General features: G+C 46.2%; 1 protein-coding gene across 1 annotated transcript in view; it reads right to left on the bottom strand.

The window, feature by feature from the left end:
* il11ra (interleukin 11 receptor, alpha) overlaps positions 1–23,230 on the bottom strand; it is a 27,386-nt gene extending 4,156 nt beyond the window's left edge. Inside the window, exons 1-9 of the mRNA XM_056291185.1 lie at positions 23,138–23,230; positions 18,398–18,476; positions 17,958–18,024; positions 13,778–13,944; positions 12,320–12,434; positions 10,241–10,404; positions 7,079–7,242; positions 4,841–4,985; positions 3,570–3,677 (exon numbers count right to left, since the gene is read on the bottom strand). Coding sequence (XP_056147160.1) covers positions 3,570–3,677; positions 4,841–4,985; positions 7,079–7,242; positions 10,241–10,404; positions 12,320–12,434; positions 13,778–13,944; positions 17,958–18,024; positions 18,398–18,476; positions 23,138–23,230 — 1,102 coding nt within the window. The remainder of the gene's footprint in view (positions 1–3,569; positions 3,678–4,840; positions 4,986–7,078; positions 7,243–10,240; positions 10,405–12,319; positions 12,435–13,777; positions 13,945–17,957; positions 18,025–18,397; positions 18,477–23,137) is intronic.
* Between the last annotated feature and the right edge of the window lie 1,770 nt (positions 23,231–25,000).

The raw sequence follows: 25,000 nt of genomic DNA on the forward strand, positions 1-25,000 counted from the left end.
AAAGAAAGAAAGAAAGAAAGAAATAATTAGCCACAGGGTAACATTTTAGGAGGTGAAGAGGAGAGGAAGAGGGGGAGGGATAAGATAAGAAGACAAGGGGAGCTTAGAAGAAGATAACAGAGAAAAAGATGGAGAGACTGAAAGGAGGTCGAACAAACCAGACGAGGAGGAGAGAAACGGGTGAAAGTGACAAAGTGAAGAAGTGCAGAAGGACAGACCGGCAGAAGACGAACAGCACAGCACAGTTCAGTCCAACAGTTCATTCCAGTCCAACAGTTCAGTCCAGTCCAACAGTTCAGTCCAGTCCAACAGTTCAGTCCAGTCCAACAGTTCAGTCCAACAGTTTAGTCCAACAGTTCAGTACAACAGCTCAGTCCAACAATTCAGTCCAACAGTTCAGTCCAACAGCTCAGTACAACAGTTCAGTCCAACAGTTCAGTCCAACAGCTCAGTACAACAGTTAAGTACAACAGCTCAGTAGAACAGTTCAGTCCAACAGTTCATTACAACAGTTAAGTACAACAGCTCAGTAGAACAGTTCAGTCCAACAGTTCAGTCCAACAGTTCAGTCCAACAGTTCAGTCCAACAGCTCAGTACAACAGTTCAGTACAACAATTCAGTCCAACAGTTCAGTCCAACAGCTCAGTACAACAGTTAAGTACAACAGCTCAGTAGAACAGTTCAGTCCAACAGTTCAGTCCAACATTTCGGTCCAACAGCTCAGTACAACAGTTCAGTCCAACAGCTCAGTACAACAGTTCAGTACAACAGTTCAGTCCAACAGCTCAGTAGAACAGCTCAGTACAACAGTTCAGTACAGCAGTTCAGTACAACAGCTCAGTACAACAGTTCAGTACAACAGCTCAGTCCAACAGCTCAGTACAACAGTTCAGTACAACAGTTCAGTCCAACAGCTCAGTCCAACAGCTCAGTACAACAGTTCAGTCCAACAGCTCAGTACAACAGTTCAGTCCAACAGCTCAGTACAACTGTTCAGTACAACAGTTCAGTACAACAGCTCAGGAGAACAGTTCAGTACAACATTTCAGTCCAACAGCTCAGTACAACAGTTCAGTACAACAGCTCAGTAGAACAGTTCAGTAGAACAGTTCAGTACAACAGCTCAGTCCAACAGCTCAGTACAAAAGTTCAGTACAACAGTTCAGTACAACAGTTCAGTACAACAGCTCAGTACAACAGTTCAGTAAAACAGCTCAGTGCAACAGGTTCACATCCTCTCTGAGCTGCTGCCTGGACATGACGTCAACCACACAAGTCTCACAAAATATGTAACACAACACATGTGGTATGTGCGTGCGTGTGTGTATGCCTGTGTGTGTTTGTGTGCTAGTGTGTGTGCATGTGTGAGTGTTTGTGTGCTTGTGTGTGTGCGTGCGTGTGTGTATGCTTGTGTGCGCGTGTTGAGTTGTTTACTCCTCAGTATGATAAATGTGTTTGTGTGACAGCTGTGATGATCGTGTTTAAATTAACCTCCCTCCAGAGGGTAATTAAAAGCTAAACATAAAGACCCACACTGACATCCTCACTCTGTAATATGCACCCGCCCACACTCGCTGTCCTCCTCTATATCTGACTCACACACACACACACACACACACACACACACACACACACACACACACACACACACACACAGTGCATCCGCAAAGTATTCACACCCCTTCACTTTCCCCACATTGTGTTATGTTACAGCCTTATTCCAAAATAGATTAAATTCCTTGTTTTCCCTCATCAATCTACACACAATACCCCATAATGACAAAGTGAAAAAAGTTTTGTAGAAATTGTTGCAAATTTATTAAAAATAACAAACTGAAATATTGCATGTACATAAGTATTCACACCCTTTACTCAGTACTTGGTTGGGGCACCCTTGGCAGCGATTACAGCCTCAAGTCTTCTTGGGTATGAAGCTACAAGCTTGGCACACCTATATTTGGGGTATTTCTCCCATTCTTCTCTGCAGATCCTCTCCAGCTCTGTAAGGTTAGATGGGGAGCGTCGCTGCACAGCTATTTTCAGGTCTTTCCAGAGATGTTCAATGGGGTTCAAGTCTGGGCTCTGGCTGGGCCACTCAAGGACATTCACAGACTTGTCCCGAAGCCACTCCTTCGTTGTCTTGGCTGTGTGCTTAGGGTCGTTGTCGTGTTGAAAGGTAAACCTTCGCCCCAGTCTGGGGTCCTGAGCGCTCTGGAGCAGGTTTTCATCAAGGATCTCTCTGTACTTTGCTCCATTCATCTTTCCCTCCATCCTGACTAGTCTCCCAGTTCCTGCTGCTGAAGAACATCCCCACAGTATGATGCTGCCACCACCATGCTGCACTGTAGGGATGGTATTAGCAAGGTGATGAGAGGTGCCTGGTGTCCTCCAGACGTGACGTTTGGCATTCAGGCCAAAGAGTTCAATCTTGGTTTCATCAGACCAGAGAATCTTGTTTCTTATGGTCTGAGAGTCCTTTAGGTGCTTTCTGGCAAACTCCAAGCAGGCTGTCATGTGCCTTTTACTGAGCAGAGGCTTCTGTCTGGCCACTCTACCATAAAGGCCTGATTGGTGGAGTGCTGCAGAGATGGTTGTCCTTCTGGAAGGTTCTCCCATCTCCACAGAGGAACGCTGGAGCTCTGTCAGAGTGACCATCGGGTTCTTGGTCACCTCCCTGACCAAGGCCCTTCTCCCCCGATTGCTCAGTTTGGCTGGGCGGCCAGCTCTAGGAAGAGTCCTGGTGGATCCAAACTTCTTCCATTTACAAATGATGGAGACCACTGTGATCTTCAGGACCTTCAAAGCTGTAGAAATTTTGTTGTACCCTTCTCCAGATCTGTGCCTCGATACAATCCTGTCTCGGAGGTCCACAGACAATTCCTTTGGCTTCATGGCTTGGTTTCTGCTCTGACATGCACTGTCAACAGTGGGGCCTCATATAGACAGGTGTGTGCCTTTCCAAATCATGTCCGATCAATTGAATTTACTACAGGTGGACTCCAATCAAGATGTAGAAACATCTCAAGGATGATCAGTGGAAACAGGATGAACCTGAGCTCAATTTGGAGTGTCATAGCAAAGAGTGCGAATACTTATTTACATGCAATATTTCAGTTTTTTATTTTTAATAAAATTGCAAAAATTTCTACAGAACCTTTTTCACTTTGTCATTATGGGGTGTTGTGTGTAGATTGATGGGAAAAAAAAGTGATTTAATCCATTTTGGAATAAGGCTGTAACATAACAAAATGTGGGGAAAGTGAAGGGGTGTGAATACTTTCCGGATGCACTGTGTATATATATATATATATATATATATATATATATATATATATATATACATATACATATACACACACACACATATATATATATATATATATATATATATATATATATATATATATATATATACATATATAGTATATATTTATGTGTGTGTGTGTATAATACATGAGGTATAGGTTAAGATTTAGTATACATCTATATAATATTTATTATATACTTGGATTCGGTATATGTCTCTACCACATTTTATATAGTCCTTACTTATCTAAAATAGTCTTACTTTGTGACTTGGTAGTGGAAGTTTCAGACTTTGTGTCCACTGGAAAATCATTTTCAGGAAACAGTTCCCCTGGGAAGGGTTCTGCTGTGGGCTCAGGGCTGGTGAAGGCTGTGGGTTAGACACACACACACACACACACACACACACACACACACACACACACACACACACACACACACACACACACACCTTACTAAAGGACATTTTGACTTCTGACTTGTAAGATTAAAGAATTGAACCAAAAAAAACGTAGTTACCATGGTAAAACTACTACTTCTATTACTATCTTCTGTAACTAATGTTGCTATTGCTATTAATATGAATACTTCTACTGATTCTGCTGCTACTATTGCCTCTACTACTACTACTACTACTACTACTACTACTACTACTTCTGGCACTACTTCTACTACTACTACTACTACTACTACTTCTATTACTATCTTCTATAACTAATGTTGCTATTGCTATTAATATTAATACTTCTACTGATTCTGCTGCTACTATTGCCACTACTACTACTACTACTACCACTATTACTACTACTACTACTACTACTACTTCTGGCACTACTTCTACTACTACTACTACTACTACTACTACTACTACTTCTTCTATTACTATCTTCTATAACTAATGTTGCTATTGCTATTAATATTAATACTTCTACTGATTCTGCTGCTACTATTGCCACTACTACTACTACTACTACTACTACTACTACTTCTACTACTGCTACTACTACTACTACTACTAATACTACTTCTGGCACTACTTCTACTACTACTACTACTACTACTACTACTACTACCACTATCGCTACCAATACTACTACTGGTACTACTGCTACTGCTGACACTATTATTACTACTACCAACAAGACTATTACTGCTACAACTACTGCTGGTACTACTTATGCTGCTGCTCTGAAAACTACTACTACCACTAATATTACTACTAATACTAATACTAACCATGCTGCTACCACTACCAGCTGCTGCTACTACTATTTACTAATATTATAACTGCTTCTCCTGCCAATCCTACTGTTAATGCTAGCAATGCAGCTGCTTGCTGAGCTGCTACTCTACATACCAATCACTACAGCACAGTGGGCCTCTATGCTAGACTCCTCTTTTTCAATGATCGCGTTGTGTATTTGCAACTCCACGGCGTGGCCTTCGCAGGTCCAGCCTTATCGACCTGTTACGCCTGTCATCAGACGGCCAAATAAATGATGTGCTTATTTTCCTGCGAGCCGTATGTCTCACCTCGCCAGGGCATCGCCAGGAGCAAGGGGGTCCAGTCACTCCACTTGCTGTCGGAATTTACCCCGTCCTGGGCTCGGACCTGCACCTGGTGGAGGTATCCTGCCAAGGCGTCCACTATCAAAACCGAGTTCTCTGAGGTCTCAAGCTGAAAGAGAGAGAGGGGGTGGGGGTGGGGGGAGGAGGGGGAGAGATTAATAGCGTGTGTGTATGTATGGGGGGGGGGTGAGGGGGATTGATTAAGAAACATGACCAGTATAAAGTACCTGCATGTTAACACGTTGAAGTTCGTCAAAATTTCACGTTATTGTTCCCAAGGGAGTAACGTTCTAACGGTCTTTCATTATAGAAACGTTTTATTGTATCATGGACGCCCTCTTGTGGTGTTAGTTGGCACTGCATGTAATCGCCGTAAACGTCACTTTCGTCCCTTTTCTCGCGACCGGCGACGAGAGTGGCGGGTAGAATCTTTGCTCCGCCCCTTTTTTGGTGAATTAAAATGTTACAAACCAATTGAAAATGTGATCCACGCGTATTAAGGGTTTTATTAGTGTTTATGATTTGTGATGAAGTGTAATTACTATAAGTGCCTACTGTAATTGCTTTAGCGATATGAACGAATGGTGTTCTTCAAATTCGCTAGCTAGCTTCCGCAGGCTCACTGGATAACTGCCGCATGAGCATCGTCTAGCTAGCGGCTAATGCTAGTGTCTCAAATGTAATTTGCTTTACATGACCAGGGGCTGGAGCAAGACATACTAACACAACACTGTGCCAACGGATTTGACTTTTTATCGCCAGACGCAAATAAAAACACGCACATGAACCCATACAGCCCGACGAGTCATTTGCTGCTGCACAACACGCAGACCAAAGACGAGGGGGCTACACTGCCTCGTATGTCCCTGATAATATGTAAATATGACTATATACAGTTGTATGAAGACACAGCTGTGTGATATTCATTCATTCATTCATCATCAGCCGCTTCTCCGGGGTCAGGTGGCGGTGGCAGCAAGCTAAGTAGGGCACTCCAGACGTCCCTCTCCCCAGCAAGGCCCTCCAGATGATCCCATGGCGTTCCCAGGCCAGAATGGACATTAAGTCCCTCCAAGCGAGTTCTGGGTCTACCCTGGGGTCTCCTCACAGTTGGCCGTGCCCGGAGGCATCCTAATCGGATGCCCAAACCACCGCAACTGGCTCCTTTCCACGTGAAGGAGCAGCGGCTCTACTCCGAGCTCCCTCCGGATCTCCAAGCTCCTCACCCTATCTCTAAACTGAGCCCAGACACCCTACGGAGGAAACTCATGTCAGCCTCTTGTATCCGTGATCTCACCCTTTCGGTCACTACCCAGAGCCCATGACCATAGGTGAGGGCTGGGATGAAGACTGACTGGTAAACTGAGAGCTTTGCCTTGCGGCTCAGCTCCCTCCTCACCACAACGGTCCGGTCCAGCGTCCGCATCATTGCTGATGCTGCATCTGTCTGTATAATAATGTATAATAATGTGCACAAGATACATGTTTACGTTGGTACACTCACGTACACATGTTAGCCTGTTAGTTAAGTGTTAGCTTATGGCACTGCTTCCATTGGTAGAAATGCTACTACAGCTTGCTGGAGCACCTTCTGATTTTATTACAGCTCTCATTTTTGGGTACGAGTCAGCCAGCTTGGCACATCTCAACTTGGCAACACCTCCCCACTCTTCCTTGCAAAACCATCCTACATCTCTCAGACTGGGTCAGGGGGACCCTACAGGAACAGCCGAACTTTATTTGGGGTAATTACAGTCACCAATTGATGGCGGGTGTACACTAACTACTATTCAACATGAGTTTGAATGTGATTGGTTAATTCTGAACCCAGCCACAGCTTGTATTTTTCTGATTTTGCCCTAAAACTTTTCTGATTGTGTTCACTTAGGTTGCGATGTCACATTTTCACAATTTCAATTTCACATTGTGCCCGAGGAGGACACACCGAGGGCGGTCTGGCAGGACGCGGAAGCGGGGCAGGCTAAGCTAACTGCTAGCCCATGCAGACCGGCGGTTCCAGCAGCCATTCTGGCTGCATGAAATCAAGTGACAAATAAAGTGTTTCTGATTCTGATTCTGATAAGAGGTGGGGGGGGGGGGTTCTGAACATCACCAAAAACCTGCCGTAACAGGGGTGTGTAGACATTTTCCATCCACAGAGGGTACAGTGTGTGCAGTATGCATGTACGTCTCCCCACTGACCTGTGACCAATGTCCGGAGCCCAGGGGCCGGTACCTGACCTCATATTTCAGAGGAAAGGCTAACTGTATCGGCCAGGAGGACGGGTTGTTCCAATTCACAACCAGCCTGGTAGGAGATCCCTCGACCTCCTCTATCAACACCGACTCCGGGGGGTCTGGTTTCACTGAAGGGAAAAAAGAGAGAGAGAGAATTTTAACCAATACTTTAATGGTCAAATTTTTAATTTACATTAAAAAAACAACAACAGTAGACTTAAGACAGATACTCCTGTGCATATTGAACAACAAGCCCAATACACAGCTAAAACAAAGACACAGACCTTCCCTTTTTCAGAAATTAAGAACAAGTAATTGGTTTTCTGCAGTGCACAGACCTATCTTCCAAGTTTCAAATCATTTTGAAATATGTGAATGCAATTTTTTCAGCCCAGCAGCCACCAGACCCCCGGACACGAGTGTAGCATCCGTGGACCCTGCGCCTCACATTTGGTTCTGCCACTGAGCCAAATGCTCATTGTTGCCTGACCTATCAGAAAACTGACCAAGGTGACACGTCCGCACTGTGCTGCCGTGTACCTGGGACCAAACCAGTGTACCTGGGACCAAACCAGTGTACCTAGGAACAAACCAGTGTACCTAGAACCAGAGCAGTGTACCTGGGACCAAACCAGTGTACCTAGGACCAAACCAATGTACCTAGGACCACATGAGTGTACCTAGGACCAAACCAGTGTACCTAGGACCAAACCAGTGTACCTAGGACCACATCAGTGTAACTAGGACCAAACCAGTGTGCCTAGGACCAAACCAGTGTACCTAGGACCAAAGCAGTGTACCTAGGACCAAAGCAGTGTACCTAGGACCAAAGCAGTGTACCTGGGACCAAAGCAGTGTACCTAGGACCACATCAGTGTACCTGGGACCAAAGCAGTGTACCTGGGACCAAACCAGTGTACCTAGGAACAAACCAGTGTACCTAGGACCAGAGCAGTGTACCTGGGACCAAACCAGTGTACCTAGGACCACATGAGTGTACCTAGGACCAAACCAGTGTACCTGGGACCAAACCAGTGTACCTAGGACCAAACCAGTGTACCTTGGACCAAACCAATGTACCTAGGACCACATGAGTGTACCTAGGACCAAACCAGTGTACCTAGGACCAAACCAGTGTACCTAGGACCACATCAGTGTAACTAGGACCAAATCAGTGTACCTAGGACCAAACCAGTGTACCTAGGACCACATCAGTGTACCTAGGACCACATCAGTGTACCTAGGACCAAACCAGTGTGCCTAGGACCAAACCAGTGTACCTAGGACCAAAGCAGTGTACCTAGGACCAAAGCAGTGTACCTAGGACCAAAGCAGTGTACCTGGGACCAAAGCAGTGTACCTAGGACCACATCAGTGTACCTAGGACCAAATCAGTGTACCTAGGACCAAACCAGTGTACCTAGGACCAAAGCAGTGTACCTAGGACCAAAGCAGTGTACCTAGGACCAAACCAGTGTACCTAGGACCACATCAGTGTAACTAGGACCAAATCAGTGTACCTAGGACCAAACCAGTGTACCTAGGACCACATCAGTGTACCTAGGACCACATCAGTGTACCTAGGACCAAACCAGTGTACCTAGGACCAAACCAGTGTACCTAGGACCAAAGCAGTGTACCTAGGACCAAAGCAGTGTACCTAGGACCAAAGCAGTGTACCTGGGACCAAAGCAGTGTACCTAGGACCACATCAGTGTACCTAGGACCAAAGCAGTGTACCTGGGACCAAACCAGTGTACCTAGGACCAAAGCAGTGTACCTAGGACCAAACCAGTGTACCTAGGACCAAAGCAGTGTACCTGGGACCAAAGCAGTCTACCTAGGACCAAACCAGTGTACCTAGGACCACATCAGTGTACCTGGGACCAAACCAGTGTACCTAGGAACAAACCAGTGTACCTGGGACCAAAGCAGTGTACCTAGGACCACATCAGTGTACATAGGACCAAAGCAGTGTACCTAGGACCACATCAGTGTACCTAGGACCAAACCAGTGTACCTAGGACAACATGAGTGGATCTAGGACCAAAGCAGTGTACCTAGGACCACATCAGTGTACAAACCAGTGTACCTAGGACCAAAGCAGTGTACCTAGGACCAAACCAGTGTACCTAGGAACAAACCAGTGTACCTAGGAACAAACCAGTGTACCTAGGACCAAACCAGTGTACCTAGGACCAAACCAGTGTACCTAGGACCACATCAGTGTACCTAGGACCACATCAGTGTACCTAGGACCAAACAAGTGTACCTAGGACCACATCAGTGTACCTAGGACCACATCGGTGTACCTAGGACCAAACAAGTGTACCTAGGACCACATCAGTGTACCTAGGACCACATCAGTGTACCTAGGACCAAACCAGTGTACCTAGGACCACATCAGTGTACAAACCAGTGTACCTAGGACCAAAGCAGTGTACCTAGGACCAAACCAGTGTACCTAGGACCACATGAGTGTACCTAGGACCAAACCAGTGTACCCAGGACCACATCAGTGTACCTAGGACCAAACCAGTGTACCTAGGTCCAAACCAGTGTACCTAGGACCACATCAGCGTACCTAGAACCAGATCAGTGTACCTAGGACCAAACCAGTGGCGGCAGCTGCAAATAGATTTGGGGGGGGGCGCAGCACACCTGACAGCTGCTTTAATGTCCACACAGTCACAGAGGTATTAAGAAGGACAATCTAGCCTATAGACTTTGTCAGGGCTGGAAGACGGTGGATGACTGACAGTCGAGACGAGGCGTCGTGGTGGGTGTGAACATGACTGACAGCCATGAGAATTGTTCAATTACGTTAGATTAAAAAAACATTAAAACAATGCCGATTCGCTGCTAATAAAAGTGGGCGTGTCTGGGGCGGCACAGAACTGCGCCCCCTGGAAAACCTGAAGAAACCAGTCACACAGCAGCCTCAGGTCACCTGCTCGCCACAAGTCTTCCACAGCTCGTGCTGTTCGTGTGTATGTAACGTTTGCATGTGCATGCTCATGGCCGCATGTCTGTCTGTCTGTCTGTCTGTCTGTCTGTCTGTCTGTCTGTCTGTCTGTCTGTCTGTCTTTGTGTCGGTGTCGGTGTCGGTGTGCGTCCTGGTCTTACATAGCTCATGTAGTCGTATCTGTTTAACGGTTGGTGTGGACCCCAGGGGGTTGGCCGCAGTAATATTCAGTAAATGGTAGGCCTGCCAGAAAGAGGGGGATGTGATGTCACAGCTGCGGAGGGCGGGGCCTATGACACATGGCATCCACTCCTGGTGAATCCCCCTGAAGGACAGCAAAAAAAACAAAAAACGGAGAATTGAGGAAAACACCAAAGAGTCGACGTAAACCTAAACACCAACATCTGAACATGTCTGACTGCTGCGTTTTGGGGGGAAATGTGTGGAACAGCGTCCAACATGTCCACGTTGAGACATTTCGTTGCATATTCACGTAAGAAAATGTCCAAAACGAGCAAAACAATCTACCAAATTCCCAGTAAGGTATTCCAGCTAGGTAAGTGTTCTTGAAATGGGGTTAAAAAAATCACCTGTTGAGTTAAACTGCATTGATTTTAAGATATTTTATCTGGTATGAAGCACAACTTAAAACGTCATTGTTAGATAAAAAACCGCTTAAAGCAACATTCCACAAAAACAGCTTTCTTGTTTTACTTGTAAAAATGATATTTTATGATGACATATGTAAGTAAGATGAAGCCAGACGAATGTGATATTCTTACAAAGCCAGCTCTTGATAGGTGCGTCCTTCTTGAAACCAGATTATGATCTATTTCCATCATTTTAAGTCTTATTTGTTCAGAAATACCGTTTTAACTGTTTAAAGATCAGAAAAGGCAGAGGAGAGGAGACCCCCCCCCAGCTTATCAAGGCGCCTTACCTTGCTTTGAGTCTCGTAATGCTTATTTTAGATATTAGTGGTAAAATTTCTCACTCCCCTGACAGATAACACTGTTTTGTTTTTCAAGGATACGCTATTGTTTCATAAAAATAGGACCTGCTTCAAAACATTCATCCTAAAATAAAAAGAACACCAAGTTTAAATATTTAGATCGAGTTCCTTGTTTTATTATTTCTTTTCCTGCTTACTTAAAATTCCTCCCGAAAAGTCGAACAGTCATGAGAGAAGTGCACTTTCTGGCAACAAGCAATAACATCTGCCATTGGGCTGAGAAAATTTACCAGCAATACATTAAAATAATAATAATTATAATAATAATAATAATGAAGAAGAAGAAGAGGAAGACGAAGAAGAAGAAGAAGAAGAAGAAGAAGAAGAAGAAGAAGAAAAAGAAGAAGACGAAGACGAAGAAGAAGAAGAAGAAGAAGAAGAAGAAGAAGAAGAAGAAGAAGAAGAAGAAGAAGAAGAAGAAGAAGAAGAAGAAGAAGAAGAAGAAGAAGTAGTAGTAGTAGTAGTGCCTCAGGTCCATAGTTTGGACCCGGCTCTACAGGATGTAAAACAGGAAACACAGAAGAAATAATAATAATAATAATAATGATGATGATAATAATAAAAATAATAATGATAATAATAATAATAATGATAAAAATAATAATAATAATAATGAAGAAGAAGACGAAGAAGAAGAAGAAGAAGAAGAAGAAGTAGTAGTAGTAGTAGTCGTAGTAGTAGTAGTAGTAGTAGTGCCTCAGGTCCATAGTTTGGACCCGGCTCTACAGGATGTAAAACAGGAAACACAGAATAAATAATATTAATAATAATGATGATGATGATGATAATAATAATAATGATAATAATAATAATAATAATAATAATAATAATGATAATAATAATAACGATGATAATAATAACGATGATAATAATAATAATAATGATGATGATGATGATGATAATAATAATGATGATAATAATAATAATGATAATAATAATAATAATAATAATAATGATGATGATGATGATAATAATAATAATAATAATAATAATAATGGTGATGATAATAATGATGATAATAATAATAATAGTAATAATAATAATGATGATGATAATAATGATGGTAATGATAATAATAATAATAATAATAATAATAATAGCATCATGAGACTTAGAGGAAGATAAAACATCTTGATAAAATGTATTTTATTTTTTAGCAGTGAAGCGGAAGGAGTAGTTGATGGTGACAAATGGTTCGCTGTATTTAGTCGCAGTACTCGGCTCTTACCTGTAGAAGGCGTGGTACTGGGAAGGCAGGAAGGTCTTCACTGACTCCACCCATGAGCAGCGGACCAGCGTGTGACTGGGCACTCGACAGGAAACGCTCAACAGCCCGGGGGGATCTGCACAACACGAGGTCAGTGAGAGTTCAGTTAAAGACAGAGAGATCGGGAGGGTGATAGTGAAGTCAACTTCAGCGGACATGACAGTCGACTCCTACTTCCTGTGGTCTATGTATATATGACACACGTCTCTAAAACCTTATCTGACAAAGCTGCGTGTCTCATAACCATCCCCGCCTTGCTTCGGTGTGTTCTATTCTGTTTGACTCAGAACAGTTCTGCTCAGGTCCAGTGTGAAGTTCTGAAACTCTCCCAACGCGAACTGTGCCGAGGGAGACTTGGCACATCCACGGAAAAATTAACTGCCCATTCTTAGTCAGTGCCACCCCTTAAAAGGAAGTCCACCGCACCACTTCCTGTTTGAGACAGTGACAGGAAGTGGAGGGCTTTGTCAATGTGACAGCTGATAAGTGGGTTGTTTTTTTTTTCTTTTGTGGAACAGCGGCTCTGGTTATCGTTACTTCATGTCTCGCTGAAGCCGTAGGGCTAATCTATTATAGATGTTTAGACAGAAACGCATCAGTTCCGGAGAGCAAGGGGGCGCTAGAGAGCAAGAGAGGGAGAGAGGGAGAGTGATTTCTTTCTTAGTGCCTCTTGAACATTTTGTGAAATTATGAAGCTGATCAGAATGTGCTGAGACAACACAAAACAAAAAGAAAGGAAGAAGGGGAAGCAAAAGAAAGGGAAGGAGAGATAAAGAACGAGAAGATGCCTCCGCGGTCACTCCATCCCTCCCTCCATCCCTATTCCCCTACATAAGAAACGACATAGTACCCCATAGGGAGGAATACATGGAGATTTAGGAGGTGCTGATCGTTGTTTTGCAACTTCTCCTCATCCCGCCATGCAACATTTGACAAACAGGAAGAGTGCACAACCCAAAATGGAAGAAGAGGTGAAGCACTGCATTGTGGGAATTTTTTTTTAGCATTAACTGGCATAAATGTGTTGAGACCCATTTTCAGTTGCTTTCTGGGAAATTGTCGAGGGCACTATTCAGCTTAATAAACCTTGCAGTTAGACTTTGGACGAAAACAAAATGGAGGAAGGTGAATGCGGTGCACTTTTTTAGCAGACCGGAAGTGATGTCACGTACAGCCAGCGAGCGATGGACGACGAGGACGAGGAGACGGGGAGAACGCAAGAAACTTGGTCTGAAGTAGTCTGGTTGTGTGATGGTTATAGAAATTCTGGATTTGAAAGCAGAACAGCTGCTGGGAGCACAACACACACACACACACACACACACACACACGCACGCACGCACACACACACACACACACACACACACACACACGCACACACACACACAACACAAAGATGACAGAAGACGAGGAACGTACAGCCCAGCACGAGTCTGGTGGTGTGTAGGAGGACCCCGTCGTTGTCATGGCAGCTGTAGTTGCCCTGCGCTGACTGGTCGACGTGCAGCAGAACCAAGGCTCCATCCGAAGTCAGCCGGTGCCACGGCAGAACCAAGCTGCGGTTGAGACGCCACTCCACTGGTGTCCTGGAGGAGGACATGGTACACTGGGTTACAGGGAGACACCAAGCTGAAGCACACGCTTCCTACACACACCTGCCGCCCATGAACACACTCACACTTGTCGGTACCGCCCCACAAACTAATGGAGAACGCACAACCGACCAAAGTAATTGGCATCCACCATTGTTCATTCCGCGATTCACAGAAATCAGACTCTGGTTTTGATTATTTATTCAGCATAATATCGTAGTTTATAAAACAAATGGAAATGGCGGGAGCCTGAACCTGATATTTGGTCGCACGACCTTTAGAGGTAGCCCCCCCCCCCTTTTCTGAAGACTTCTGCACCTGTTAACGGGTGTTCTGGCCCACTCTTGCTGACATAACTGCTGCAGCAGTCTCAGGTTTGCTGGGGACCTTCTGCAGGCTGCAGGCTCGGCTCTTCCCAGAGATGTTCGATAGGGTTCAGATCAGGACCCAGAAGGCCGCTTCAGAATGGTCCAGTATTTTGTTCTGGTGCATTCTTGGGTGCTTTTAGCCCTGTGTTATGGGTCATTAACCTGCTGGGAGGACCCATGACCCATGATCCGACACAGAGCTTTCTGACACCGGGCAGGACGTTTTGCTCCAGAATGCCTCGATAGTCTTTAATTAATTAATTAATTAATTAATTACGTTTCCTTTATTAATTCCCTTGGGGAAATCCAGTTAGTGCAAAGTAAGCCATCCCAGCTGTGATCTGTGTCGTTGGGAGCAGCGGGCCGCTGCCTTCCTGCAGGGCCCGGAGACCAACTCCAGTTCTATTTCCCATGCCTTGCTCAGGGGCACAGACCGCAGTATAAACCCTAACATGCATGTCTTTTTGGCGGAGGGGGAAACCGGAACATCTGGAGAAAACCCACCGCAGACACGGGGAGGACGTGCAAACTCCACACAGAGGATGACCTGGGATGACCCCCAAGGTAGGTCAACCCCGGGGTTCGAACCCAGGACCTTAGTCCAGTATTTTGTTCTGATGCATTCTTGGGTGCTTTTAGCCCTGTGTTATGGGTCATTAACCTGCTGGGAGGACCCATGACCCATGACCCGAGACAGAGCTTTCTGACGGTACGTTTTGCTCCAGAATGCCTTGATAGTCTTTAATTAATTAATTAATTAATTAATTAATTAATTAATTAATTAAGTTTCCTTTATTAACCCCCTTGGGGAAATCCAGTTAGTGCAAAGTAAGCCATCCCAGCTGTGATCTGTGTCGTTGGGAGCAGTGGGCCGCTGCCTTCCTGCAGGGCCCGGGGACCAACTCCAGTTCTATTGCCCATGCCTTGCTCATGGGGCACAGACCGCAGTATAAACCCTAACATGCATGTCTTTTTGGCGGTGGGGGAAACCGGAACATCTGGAGAAAACCCACCGCAGACACGGGGAGGACGTGCAAACTCCACACAGAGGATGACCTGGGATGACCCCCAAGGTAGGTCAACCCCGGGGTTCGAACCCAGGACCTTAGTCCAGTATTTTGTTCTGATGCATTCTTGGGTGCTTTTAGCCCTGTGTTATGGGTCATTAACCTGCTGGGAGGACCCATGACCCATGACCCGAGACAGAGCTTTCTGACGGTACGTTTTGCTCCAGAATGCCTTGATAGTCTTTAATTAATGAATTAATGAATTAAGTTTCCTTTATTAACCCCCTTGGGGAAATCCAGTTAGTGCAAAGTAAGCCGTCCCAGCTGTGATCTGTGTCGTCGGGAGCAGTGGGCCGCTGCCTTCCTGCAGGGCCCGGGGACCAACTCCAGTTCTATTGCCTTTGCCTTGCTCAGGGGCACAGACCGCAGTATAAACCCTAAGATGATCTTTTTGGCGGAGGGGGAAACCGGAACATCTGGAGAAAATCCACCGCAGACACGGGGAGGACATGCAAACTCCACAGAGAGGATGACCTGGGATGACCCCCAAGGTAGGACAACCTTCTCGACCTTCTTGTTGTGAGGCAACACCGCTAACCACCGTGCCACCCAGTGATTACATTTCATTGTGCCCTGCACGGATTCAAGGCACCCCTGTGCCAGGTGCAGCAAAGCAGCCCCCAAAAAATAACCGCGCCTCCTCCATGTTTCACTGGAGGTATGGTGTTGTTTTCTTTGTAAGCGTCATTTTTTCGGTCCGTGACTCCAGACTTGACGTGACTTGCCAAAATGCTCCAGTTTTGACTCAACTGTCCAAAGGACATTTTCCCAGGGGGATTGTGGCTTGTCAACGCGCGCTGTAGCGAGTCTGGCTTTTCCATGTTTTCCTTTCAGAAGTGGAGTCCTCCTGGGCCTTCTTCCACGGAGCCCACACTCGCTGAAAACGTGATGGATGGCGTGATCAGAAACTGACGTGCCGCCACCTTGGAATTAAGCTTGTATCTCGCTGGCGGTTGTCGCTGGTTCCTTTTTTCCACCATTCACAACTATCCTTTTGTTCAAGCTGGGGTTAATTTTCCTCTTGCGGCTGCAACCAGGATGTTGGCCACAGTTCCATGGATCTTAGAGGTCTTAATATTTTTCAACTGTTGTCAGAGGGATGTCAAGCGGCCTGCAGACGGACTTGTAGCCTCTTTACTTCCCTCTGGTCCATGTTCGGCATGGACCGCACGATGGTCCAAACAGCACAGTGACGACTTTGCTCCAATTAAACTGGCTAAATGACTTGATTACAAGATGGGAGACACGTGTGATACTAATTAAATAAACTAATCAGTTTGAAATATCACTATTAGGGAAGGCACGGTGGCCCAGTGGTGTCGCCTCACAGCAAGAAGGTCCTGGGTTCGAACCCCGGGCCGTCACAGGTTCTTTCTGTGTGGAGTTTGCATGTTCTCCCCGTGTCTGCGTGGGTTTCCTCCGGGTGCTCCGGTTTCCTCCCATCACCAGAAAGACATGCATGTTAGGGTTAATACACCTGCCTTTGCCCCTGAGCAAGGCAGTGGAAAGAAGAACTGGAGCTGGTCCCGGGGCGTTGTAGCGGCCCACTGCTCCTATACAATGGGGATGGGTTACATGCAGAGGACGTAGTTTACTGTAACCTGTACAATGACAAAATAAAGTGGATTTCTTCTTGTTCGTCTTCTTTGATCCAGTTATTTATTATCTTTTCTAAGGGGAACCAACGAATGTGTCCGGGCCATTTTGTACCCTGGCTCTGCCAAATGATGGAAGCTAAGCAGGTATGGGTTTGGCTAGTACTTGGATGGGAGACCTTCCGGGAAAATGAGTTGCTGCTGGTAGTGGTGTGAGCCAGTAGGGGGCAATCTTCCCTCTGGTCCTAACAACAAATTTCAAGTCCCAGTGCCCCAGTGCAGTGACGGGGACACTGTGCTGTAGCAGATGCCGTCCTTCGGGTGAGACGTTAAACCGAGGCGCTGACTCACTGTGGTCATTAAAGACCCCATGGCACTTATTGCAAAGAGTAGGGGGTCCCCCGGCGTCCTGGCAAAATTCCCAACCTGGCTCCCTCCATCTGGCCACCTAATCAACGCCCCCCCCTCATATAATTGGCTCAACGATCCCTCCCTCTCCACCTATCGCTGATGTCTGGTGCACGTTCTGGTGCAAAATGGCTGCCGTGCGTCACCCAGGTGGTGCTGCACATTGGTGGTGGTTGAAGTGAGTTACCCCCTTCAATTTGGAGCACTGTAGATGTCTCGAAAAGCTCTATATAAATGTAATTATGATGATGATGATGATGATTATCATTAATAATATAGAATATCTTTGTAGAATAAGCAATAATCCATCCTTTCACAGCTTCTATGCTGTATTCTGTGACATACCAAAGACATGCAAGCATACAGGACAAAACAGCTTTTAAATTCATCCCCTTTCAGCAGGATTGAAGCATTATTTCAATCAGCTGTAAGGGCACCAACAAATCTGAGCACGTCTGTACATGAAAGTACACACACTGCACGCTTCCAAGTGAGAAATTAGCAGAGAATTAATAAAGGGGGACGCAGACAGACATCCGAAGGTAGACGAACATTAGTAAACCCCTTACCTTAGTGGGGACGTCCCACAGACCAGGGTCACGTTAGTCTCCAACCGCCCATACTGCACACCTGACACTGAACAAACAAAGAGACGCACACACGTACAGAGGTTGGATTAGATACTTGGGCCTGTTAGCATCTGATTTACAGTTCCCAACACGGCACAGTCCCGCCTAAGATATACAGTCTGTCTACCGGAGCAAGACTCGAACAATGCCAAAGCTAACAGTAGCCCAACAAGCCAACCATACAAGGCCTTGTATGCACAATCTCGACGAGGAGGGATTTGGCACAGAGTACAAGGCACTACAACGTGTTTTATTTTCCCCCAAACATTGTCAGAATAAACATTTCTCTTCATCAGCGAGTCCTGCCCCAGGGTCGGTGTGTCAGCTAATGAAAGAGCAGCAGGAGATGACCGAGGATGGAGGAGGAAGACGGTACGCACAAAGGTTGATGCGTTTGATGTAATAGCACAACTGGGTCACGTGGTCCCTGAGCACAGCCTCTGCCAGTGGCGGCTGGTGCTAAAAAACATATTTTGGGGAGGGGGCGCAATTCCACACAGTCACAGAGTTATTAAGAAGGACAATGTAGCCTATAGATTTTATCAGGGTTCGTAGATGGCGGATGATTGACAGCCACGAGAATTGCCCAATCACATTAGATCAAACAACATTAAAACAATACAAATTCGCTGCCAATAAAAGTGGGCGTGTCTGGGGCGGCACAGAACTGCGCCCCCTGGAAAACCTGAGAAACCAATCAGACAGCAGCCTCAGGTCACCTGCTCACCACAAGTTTGAGGGCTTACATAAGGTATGGTTTGGCCGGCGCCCCTCACCCAGGAAGTATATGTATTCAGACAGGAAGTATATGTATTCAGACAGGAAGTATATGTATTCAGACAGGAAGTATATGTATTCAGACAGGAATCAACCAAATACCATTTGAACTAATATTTAATGGCTGCTGACAGGCGCTCACAGACTGAAAACACTTTTATTTCATAATTATTTGCATAATACAACTAAATTATATTTAACACGTTTAAGTAGATTTTCATCTCTTGATATTTGAAGGGGGCGGCGCCCCAGCGCCCTCTACTGGCCAGCCGCCACTGCTCTCTGCTATCGTTTGATCGTCGGCTGATAGGAAGTCCTTCCCTTGGGGCGTCCGGGTGGTGTATTCCGTTGCCTGCCAACACGGGGGGTTGGCGGTTCGAATCCCCGTGTTACCTCCGGCGTGGTCGGGCGTCCCTATAGACACAACTGGCCGTGTCTGTGTGTGCCTAGTTTTCTTCTACTCCCCCCTCCACCCCAACACCAACCTCCGCAGTTTGTTTGTGCGAAGCAACAACGCTACTCAAACTGTTATTGCTATGCAATGCACGGCCTCACAATGGCCAACAGTTCTCAGATTCAATGTAAAATTAGAAGTTTCCCTTTATCTCTTCGGTAAACACGCTTCTTTACGGACATGTGCCGACAAGCGTGTTGTCCCGTGTTGTTGGGAGTTGAGAAAAACTGAAGTTGATTGTGTTTGCGGCAGAAGATTACTTGGAAATGCTGGGCGGGGGGGGGGGGGGTTGGGGGGGGCGGTTGAAAAGTTGTCTACATCTGCTTTAAAAAAAAGATGAAATCAGTGAAATACTCTGACATGGGAGATTTACACCGGGAATCGATGTAAGTCAGATGAGAACCAAGATTCGGAGAGGTTGCAAATGTACCGAACCACTATTTTTGCTTCAATGAGTGTAACAGAATATAATAAAGGAGGCCACTGGTACAATTACACCAAATTCTGAGTTTGTTGGAAGAGAAATGCATCGATCAGGATCAGGATCCGGATCATGCTTATAGGCCATGTAGGTTTTGCACTACATGGAATGTGACTCCGGTTTCGTGGCTCTCTCGGTGTGCTGAACACAGAATAACAACAACACAACACAACAATCTGCAGATATATACACAAGGATTGACTTGTACGGGCCAAGTAAGAGGTGATAAAGTGCAGTGGTGCAGAGAATATCTCAGGGATGCTGAGGTTGATGTTAGCAGGTTACTGACATCCATGCCTGAGGTAGATGGACATGCCAGAGGGTACCAGTATACGTACAACGTGCAGTACAGTATACACAACATGGCTGGCTTGATTTGACATACTGTTAAGGGTTCATTTGAATGACGTCCGGCGGAAGGAACTTATTTCCATATCTGGTTGTTTTGGGGTACAGTGCTCTGTAGCGCCTACCAGAGGGGAGGAGTCGGAACAGGTTGTGACCAGGGTGCGATGGGTCCGAGAAATACATCAATATGTCTTGTTTTGCACCGACCAGCCTGCCATCCCCGTTCCGCCATATTCGCTGTTGTTGAATACTGTGATGATTGCCAATTAAGATAATGGACAACATCTGTGACATCAGCAAGTGGTCGTCACTTTTCATTAGAAAAAAATACTGTTCAACATTTGGAGCAGTACTGTAGGTGAGTTGGACTTTATGTTAAAATGCCGAGTGTCAGAAATGTCTCCATTCCAAGGCTAAATAAATACAGAGCTGCCCAGTTCCCAGAAGTTACCCAACATGCTCGTGTTTCCTCTCATTTCAGGAATCAGGGACACTTTATTTGTCGTTGCGTAGACGAAATGAAACGAAACAGCGTTCCCCCCCCCCCTCCCCAGCCCACAGCGGTGCAGCACAAGGACAGAAACACATGTTCAAAAACTGCAAGAACACATATACCCAAACTAACACATATATCCCCCCCATCCACCCAGCCATCCATTATCCAAACCGCTCCTGCTCTCGGGGTCATGGGGATGCTGGAGCCTACCCAGCAGCCACTGGGCGGCAGGCGGGGAGACACACAAACTAACATGTGTCCAAAGTAAACAAAAATCACTGTCCAAGGGAATGAAGGCCAGCTAGGGAACTGCCGTTCTGCATGGGCTAGCAGTTAGCTTAGCCCGCCCCGCTTCCGCGTCCTGTCACACCGCCCTCGGCGTTATGTCCTCAGGTGCAGCTCCAGGCAGGGCCGTGGTCCCTGGGCCCACCGGACGCAGCAGACCAAGCTCTCCCAGCCAATCCAATGCCAGCTCTCCCAGCCATCAAACGAAGACACAAACTTAGACGCAGACGTGGACAAAGACACTGCATGGACGGTACTGGGTGAGGCCGCCGCAAATGTGACTTTGCGCAGCCATCCTTCCACACCGGAAGTGAAAAAAAATCGTTCAGAAGAATTTATCAGCAATGGGTGCAGATAGATAGATAGATAGATAGATAGATAGATAGATAGATAGATAGATAGATAGATAGATAGATAGATAGATAGATAGATAGATAGATAGATAGATAGATGGATGGATGGATGGATGGATGGATGGATGGATGGATGGATGGATGGATGGATGGATGGATGGATGGATGGATGGATGGATGGATGGATAGATAGATAGATAGATAGATAGATAGATAGATAGATAGATAGATAGATAGATAGATAGATAGATAGATAGATAGATAGATAGATAGATAGATAGATAGATAGATAGATAGATAGATAGATAGATAGATAGATAGATAGATAGACAGACAGATAAGGTGGCCCCGGTGAGTTCCCACTGATAGACAGGTCAAAGGTCATCCCAGCTAGGAGCCCAGTAAGAGTCAGTTATATCCACCACCAGGTAACTTGGGTTATATAAAGAAACATTCCCCCCTGGCGTCCCGGGAGAGTTGGCGGGTTTTCCACGACCATCTCCCTCTCTAAAATCCCTCCCGCCTTGAAAAAGAAAAGAAAAATCGCAATAACATATCTGGGCCGTCCACGCCGAATACCGAGTTTCCTTTCCAAATATGGGTGGGAACAGTGGACACCTCTGAGCGCTAGGTTGGGTTACGGGTTGTAATAATAAGTTGTGGAGGTGCGCACCTCGAGCAGAGAGATGGGACTTGGGGCGCAGCAGCCATCGCCTGCCATCGCTCCAAATTGGAAAAGCAAAGTTAATGCAACACTAAGTGCAGCGTATACCAAAGTAAATGTTTGTGGTGAATGTGGTGATTTGCTGTTGATATTCTATCTGCAGATGGTGGTTTGTGTGTGTCTGTGTGTGTGTGTCTGTGTGTGTGTGTGTGTGGGTCTGTGCGAAGACTTGGCTCCGTGCTCCTTTCTGAAAGCTGGTATTTAGATTTAGAGGGTGGAATAACATCAATTTAACTACTTGACTGCCAAGTCCCGAACAAAGAGGGTACACACGCGCGCACACGCACACGCACACACACACACACACACACACACACACACACACACACACACACACACACACACACACACTTTTTAACTTTCACCCTTATTTACACAAGCATGCACACTCCATCTCTCTTTTTGTCCGGCAGGCAGACAGAGAGGCAGAAAGACAGACAGACAGACAGGCATACAGAAAGACAGACAGACAGTCAGGCAGGCAGAGGCAGGCAGACAGACAGACAGGCAGAATGACAGACAGACAGGCATACAGAAAGACAGACAGGCAGGCAGACAGACAGACAGGCAGACAGACAGGCAGAATGACAGACAGACAGGCATACAGAAAGACAGGCAGGCAGGCAGACAGACAGGCAGGTAGAATGACAGACAGACAGGCATACAGAAAGACAGACAGGCAGGCAGACAGACAGACAGGCAGAATGACAGACAGACAGGCATACAGAAAGACAGACAGGCAGGCAGACAGACAGACAGGCAGACAGACAGGCAGAATGACAGACAGACAGGCATACAGAAAGACAGGCAGGCAGGCAGAGAAACAGACAGACAGACAGATAGATAGATAGACCGACAAACAGACAGTTTTGAGTTCTGTGTCTCACGCTTTCTGTCTTGTTCCGTCATGGCCTACATTACAGTCCACTACCCCTGAGTCCACTGCCCTACATACAGTCCACTATATCAGCCAGTACGACTGTCTCAGTCAGATCTTAACCATATGCAACTTTTTCCGTGCTGAGGCAACAAAATACCTCGTGATTTTCTACACTGAGTTTGTTTAACTGGATCGTTTAAAGGCAATTGTCTGATAGAAGGGTTTTCACGGTTCACGAAATGATTGTTTGACGAACCAGTCTTCGTCACAGTCCATCAGCTAATCTCCTACGCTCTGCTGCCAGAAAGTCCAGTCAGCATACCTTCAGGTTTTTCCACCTGTCTTTCAAGTTTTTCTCCTTCTTTTTTAATGTCTTACAGCTGAACATCCCAAAAGCAGCAGCCACACTGGCCATGCAGTCTGAGAGTTAGCCGTCATCTAGCTAGCTAGCTAGCTAGCAGGCTAAGCGACCCATGTGCTGAGCGTCAGAGCAGAGATCAAATCTGTCCCCGTACTCCTCGGCAACGTCCACGAGTTTAACAGAAATCAACGTGGGAAGGGTCCCGACTCTTAATCCCAAATGAAGAACAGGAAGAAACAAATAAGACGTCGATGACCTGGGATCGCTCCGAGGAAACGTGTAAAATTGGCGGGCAGTCGCCAAGTCTTTTTGGCATTTTTTCAACTTTATGAATTTTGACGCTATTTTGAAATGAAAACTATCAAGGGACACTATGGTGTCAATTTATGGTCAAAAAGTCTGAAAGCGACCAATCAATCAATCAATCAATCAATCAATCAATGCAAACGATAAACAAAAACCATTAATGAGACACAAGAGAGCTTCAAGCAAATTTTTGTCATGAAATAAGTGGTCTTATGTACTATGTATTTATTTTTATCTACTACTATATTGATCCCCGTGGGGAACTTCTTCCTCTGCATTTAACCCATGCTAGCTGTGTAGCTAGGAGCAGTGGGCTCTCCTAGCTCCTAGCCACGCCGTGCAGCATGCCTCGGTCAGGGGCACAGACGGGAGTATTAACCCTAACATGCGTGTCTTTTTGATGATGGGGGAAACTGGAGCACCCGGTTGGACAACCCCGGGGGTTCGAACCCGGGACCTTCTTGCTGTTAGGCGACAGCGCTAACCGCTGAGCCCCCGTGCCGACACCAGTCAAACCAAGACACTTCTATGCTTTTATGTGTGATGAAAGTTGAAGATGAAGTTGTTTACTTGTTGACTGTTCATATCAACGACACCATCGTGACTTGCGTTGAAAGGTCAGAATCAGAATCAGAAGAATGATCATGTTTGGGCGTCCGGGTGGCGTAGCGGTCTATTTCATTGCCTACCAACAAGGGGATCGCCGGTTCGAATCCCCGTGTTACCTCTGGCTTGATCGGGCGTCCCTACAGTCACGACTGGCCGTGTCTGCGGGTGGGAAGCCGGATGTGGGTATGTGTCCTGGTCGGTAGGTTGGGGCGCCTGTTCGGGGGTGGACTGGGGGGAATAGCGTGATCCTCCCCTGCGCTACGTCCCCCTGTCGAAACTCCTCACTGTCAGGTGAAAAGAAGCGGCTGGCAACTCCACATGTATGGGAGGAGGCATGTTGGTAGCCTACAACCCTCCCCGGGTCAGCAGAGGGGGGTGGAGCAGAGACCGGGACGACTCGGAAGAGCAACTGAATTGAGGAGTAACTGACCAAGTAGAAGTGGGGAGAAAAAAGGGGGGAAACCCCAGAAGGGGGGATGTGGCTGTTTCGAGGCTCTCTCAGTGTACTGAACATAGAATAGCAACACAACAACACCACAATCTTCGGCTATATACACCAGGATGGACTACACAAGGCCAAATAAGAGGTGATAAGGTGCACGGTACTGGTTTTGACGGTATAAAGACCCAGCTTGTTAACGGCTGCTTCGAGTCCAAAGTCCACTAAAAACCACGCGTTTCATCGCATCGTTCAAACACGCAGTGACTCTCAACCCAACTGCGCCATTTGTATATCTTAACGACTGGCATATGTTAAATCTAGCCGCCGAAACCGGGTTAGCCTGACCCTGGATTTGGGTTTGCGGGCTGAGCCGTTCCCCGGTTCGAGGGGAACGTCTCAAAATTACACCTGGAACCGATTTCTGCAAATATTTTGATGTTGGACTTAAACATCGGATGTTTGGATTG

The sequence above is a fragment of the Lampris incognitus genome, chromosome 12 (genome assembly GCF_029633865.1).
Source record: "Lampris incognitus isolate fLamInc1 chromosome 12, fLamInc1.hap2, whole genome shotgun sequence".
Classification (NCBI taxonomy): domain Eukaryota; kingdom Metazoa; phylum Chordata; class Actinopteri; order Lampriformes; family Lampridae; genus Lampris; species Lampris incognitus.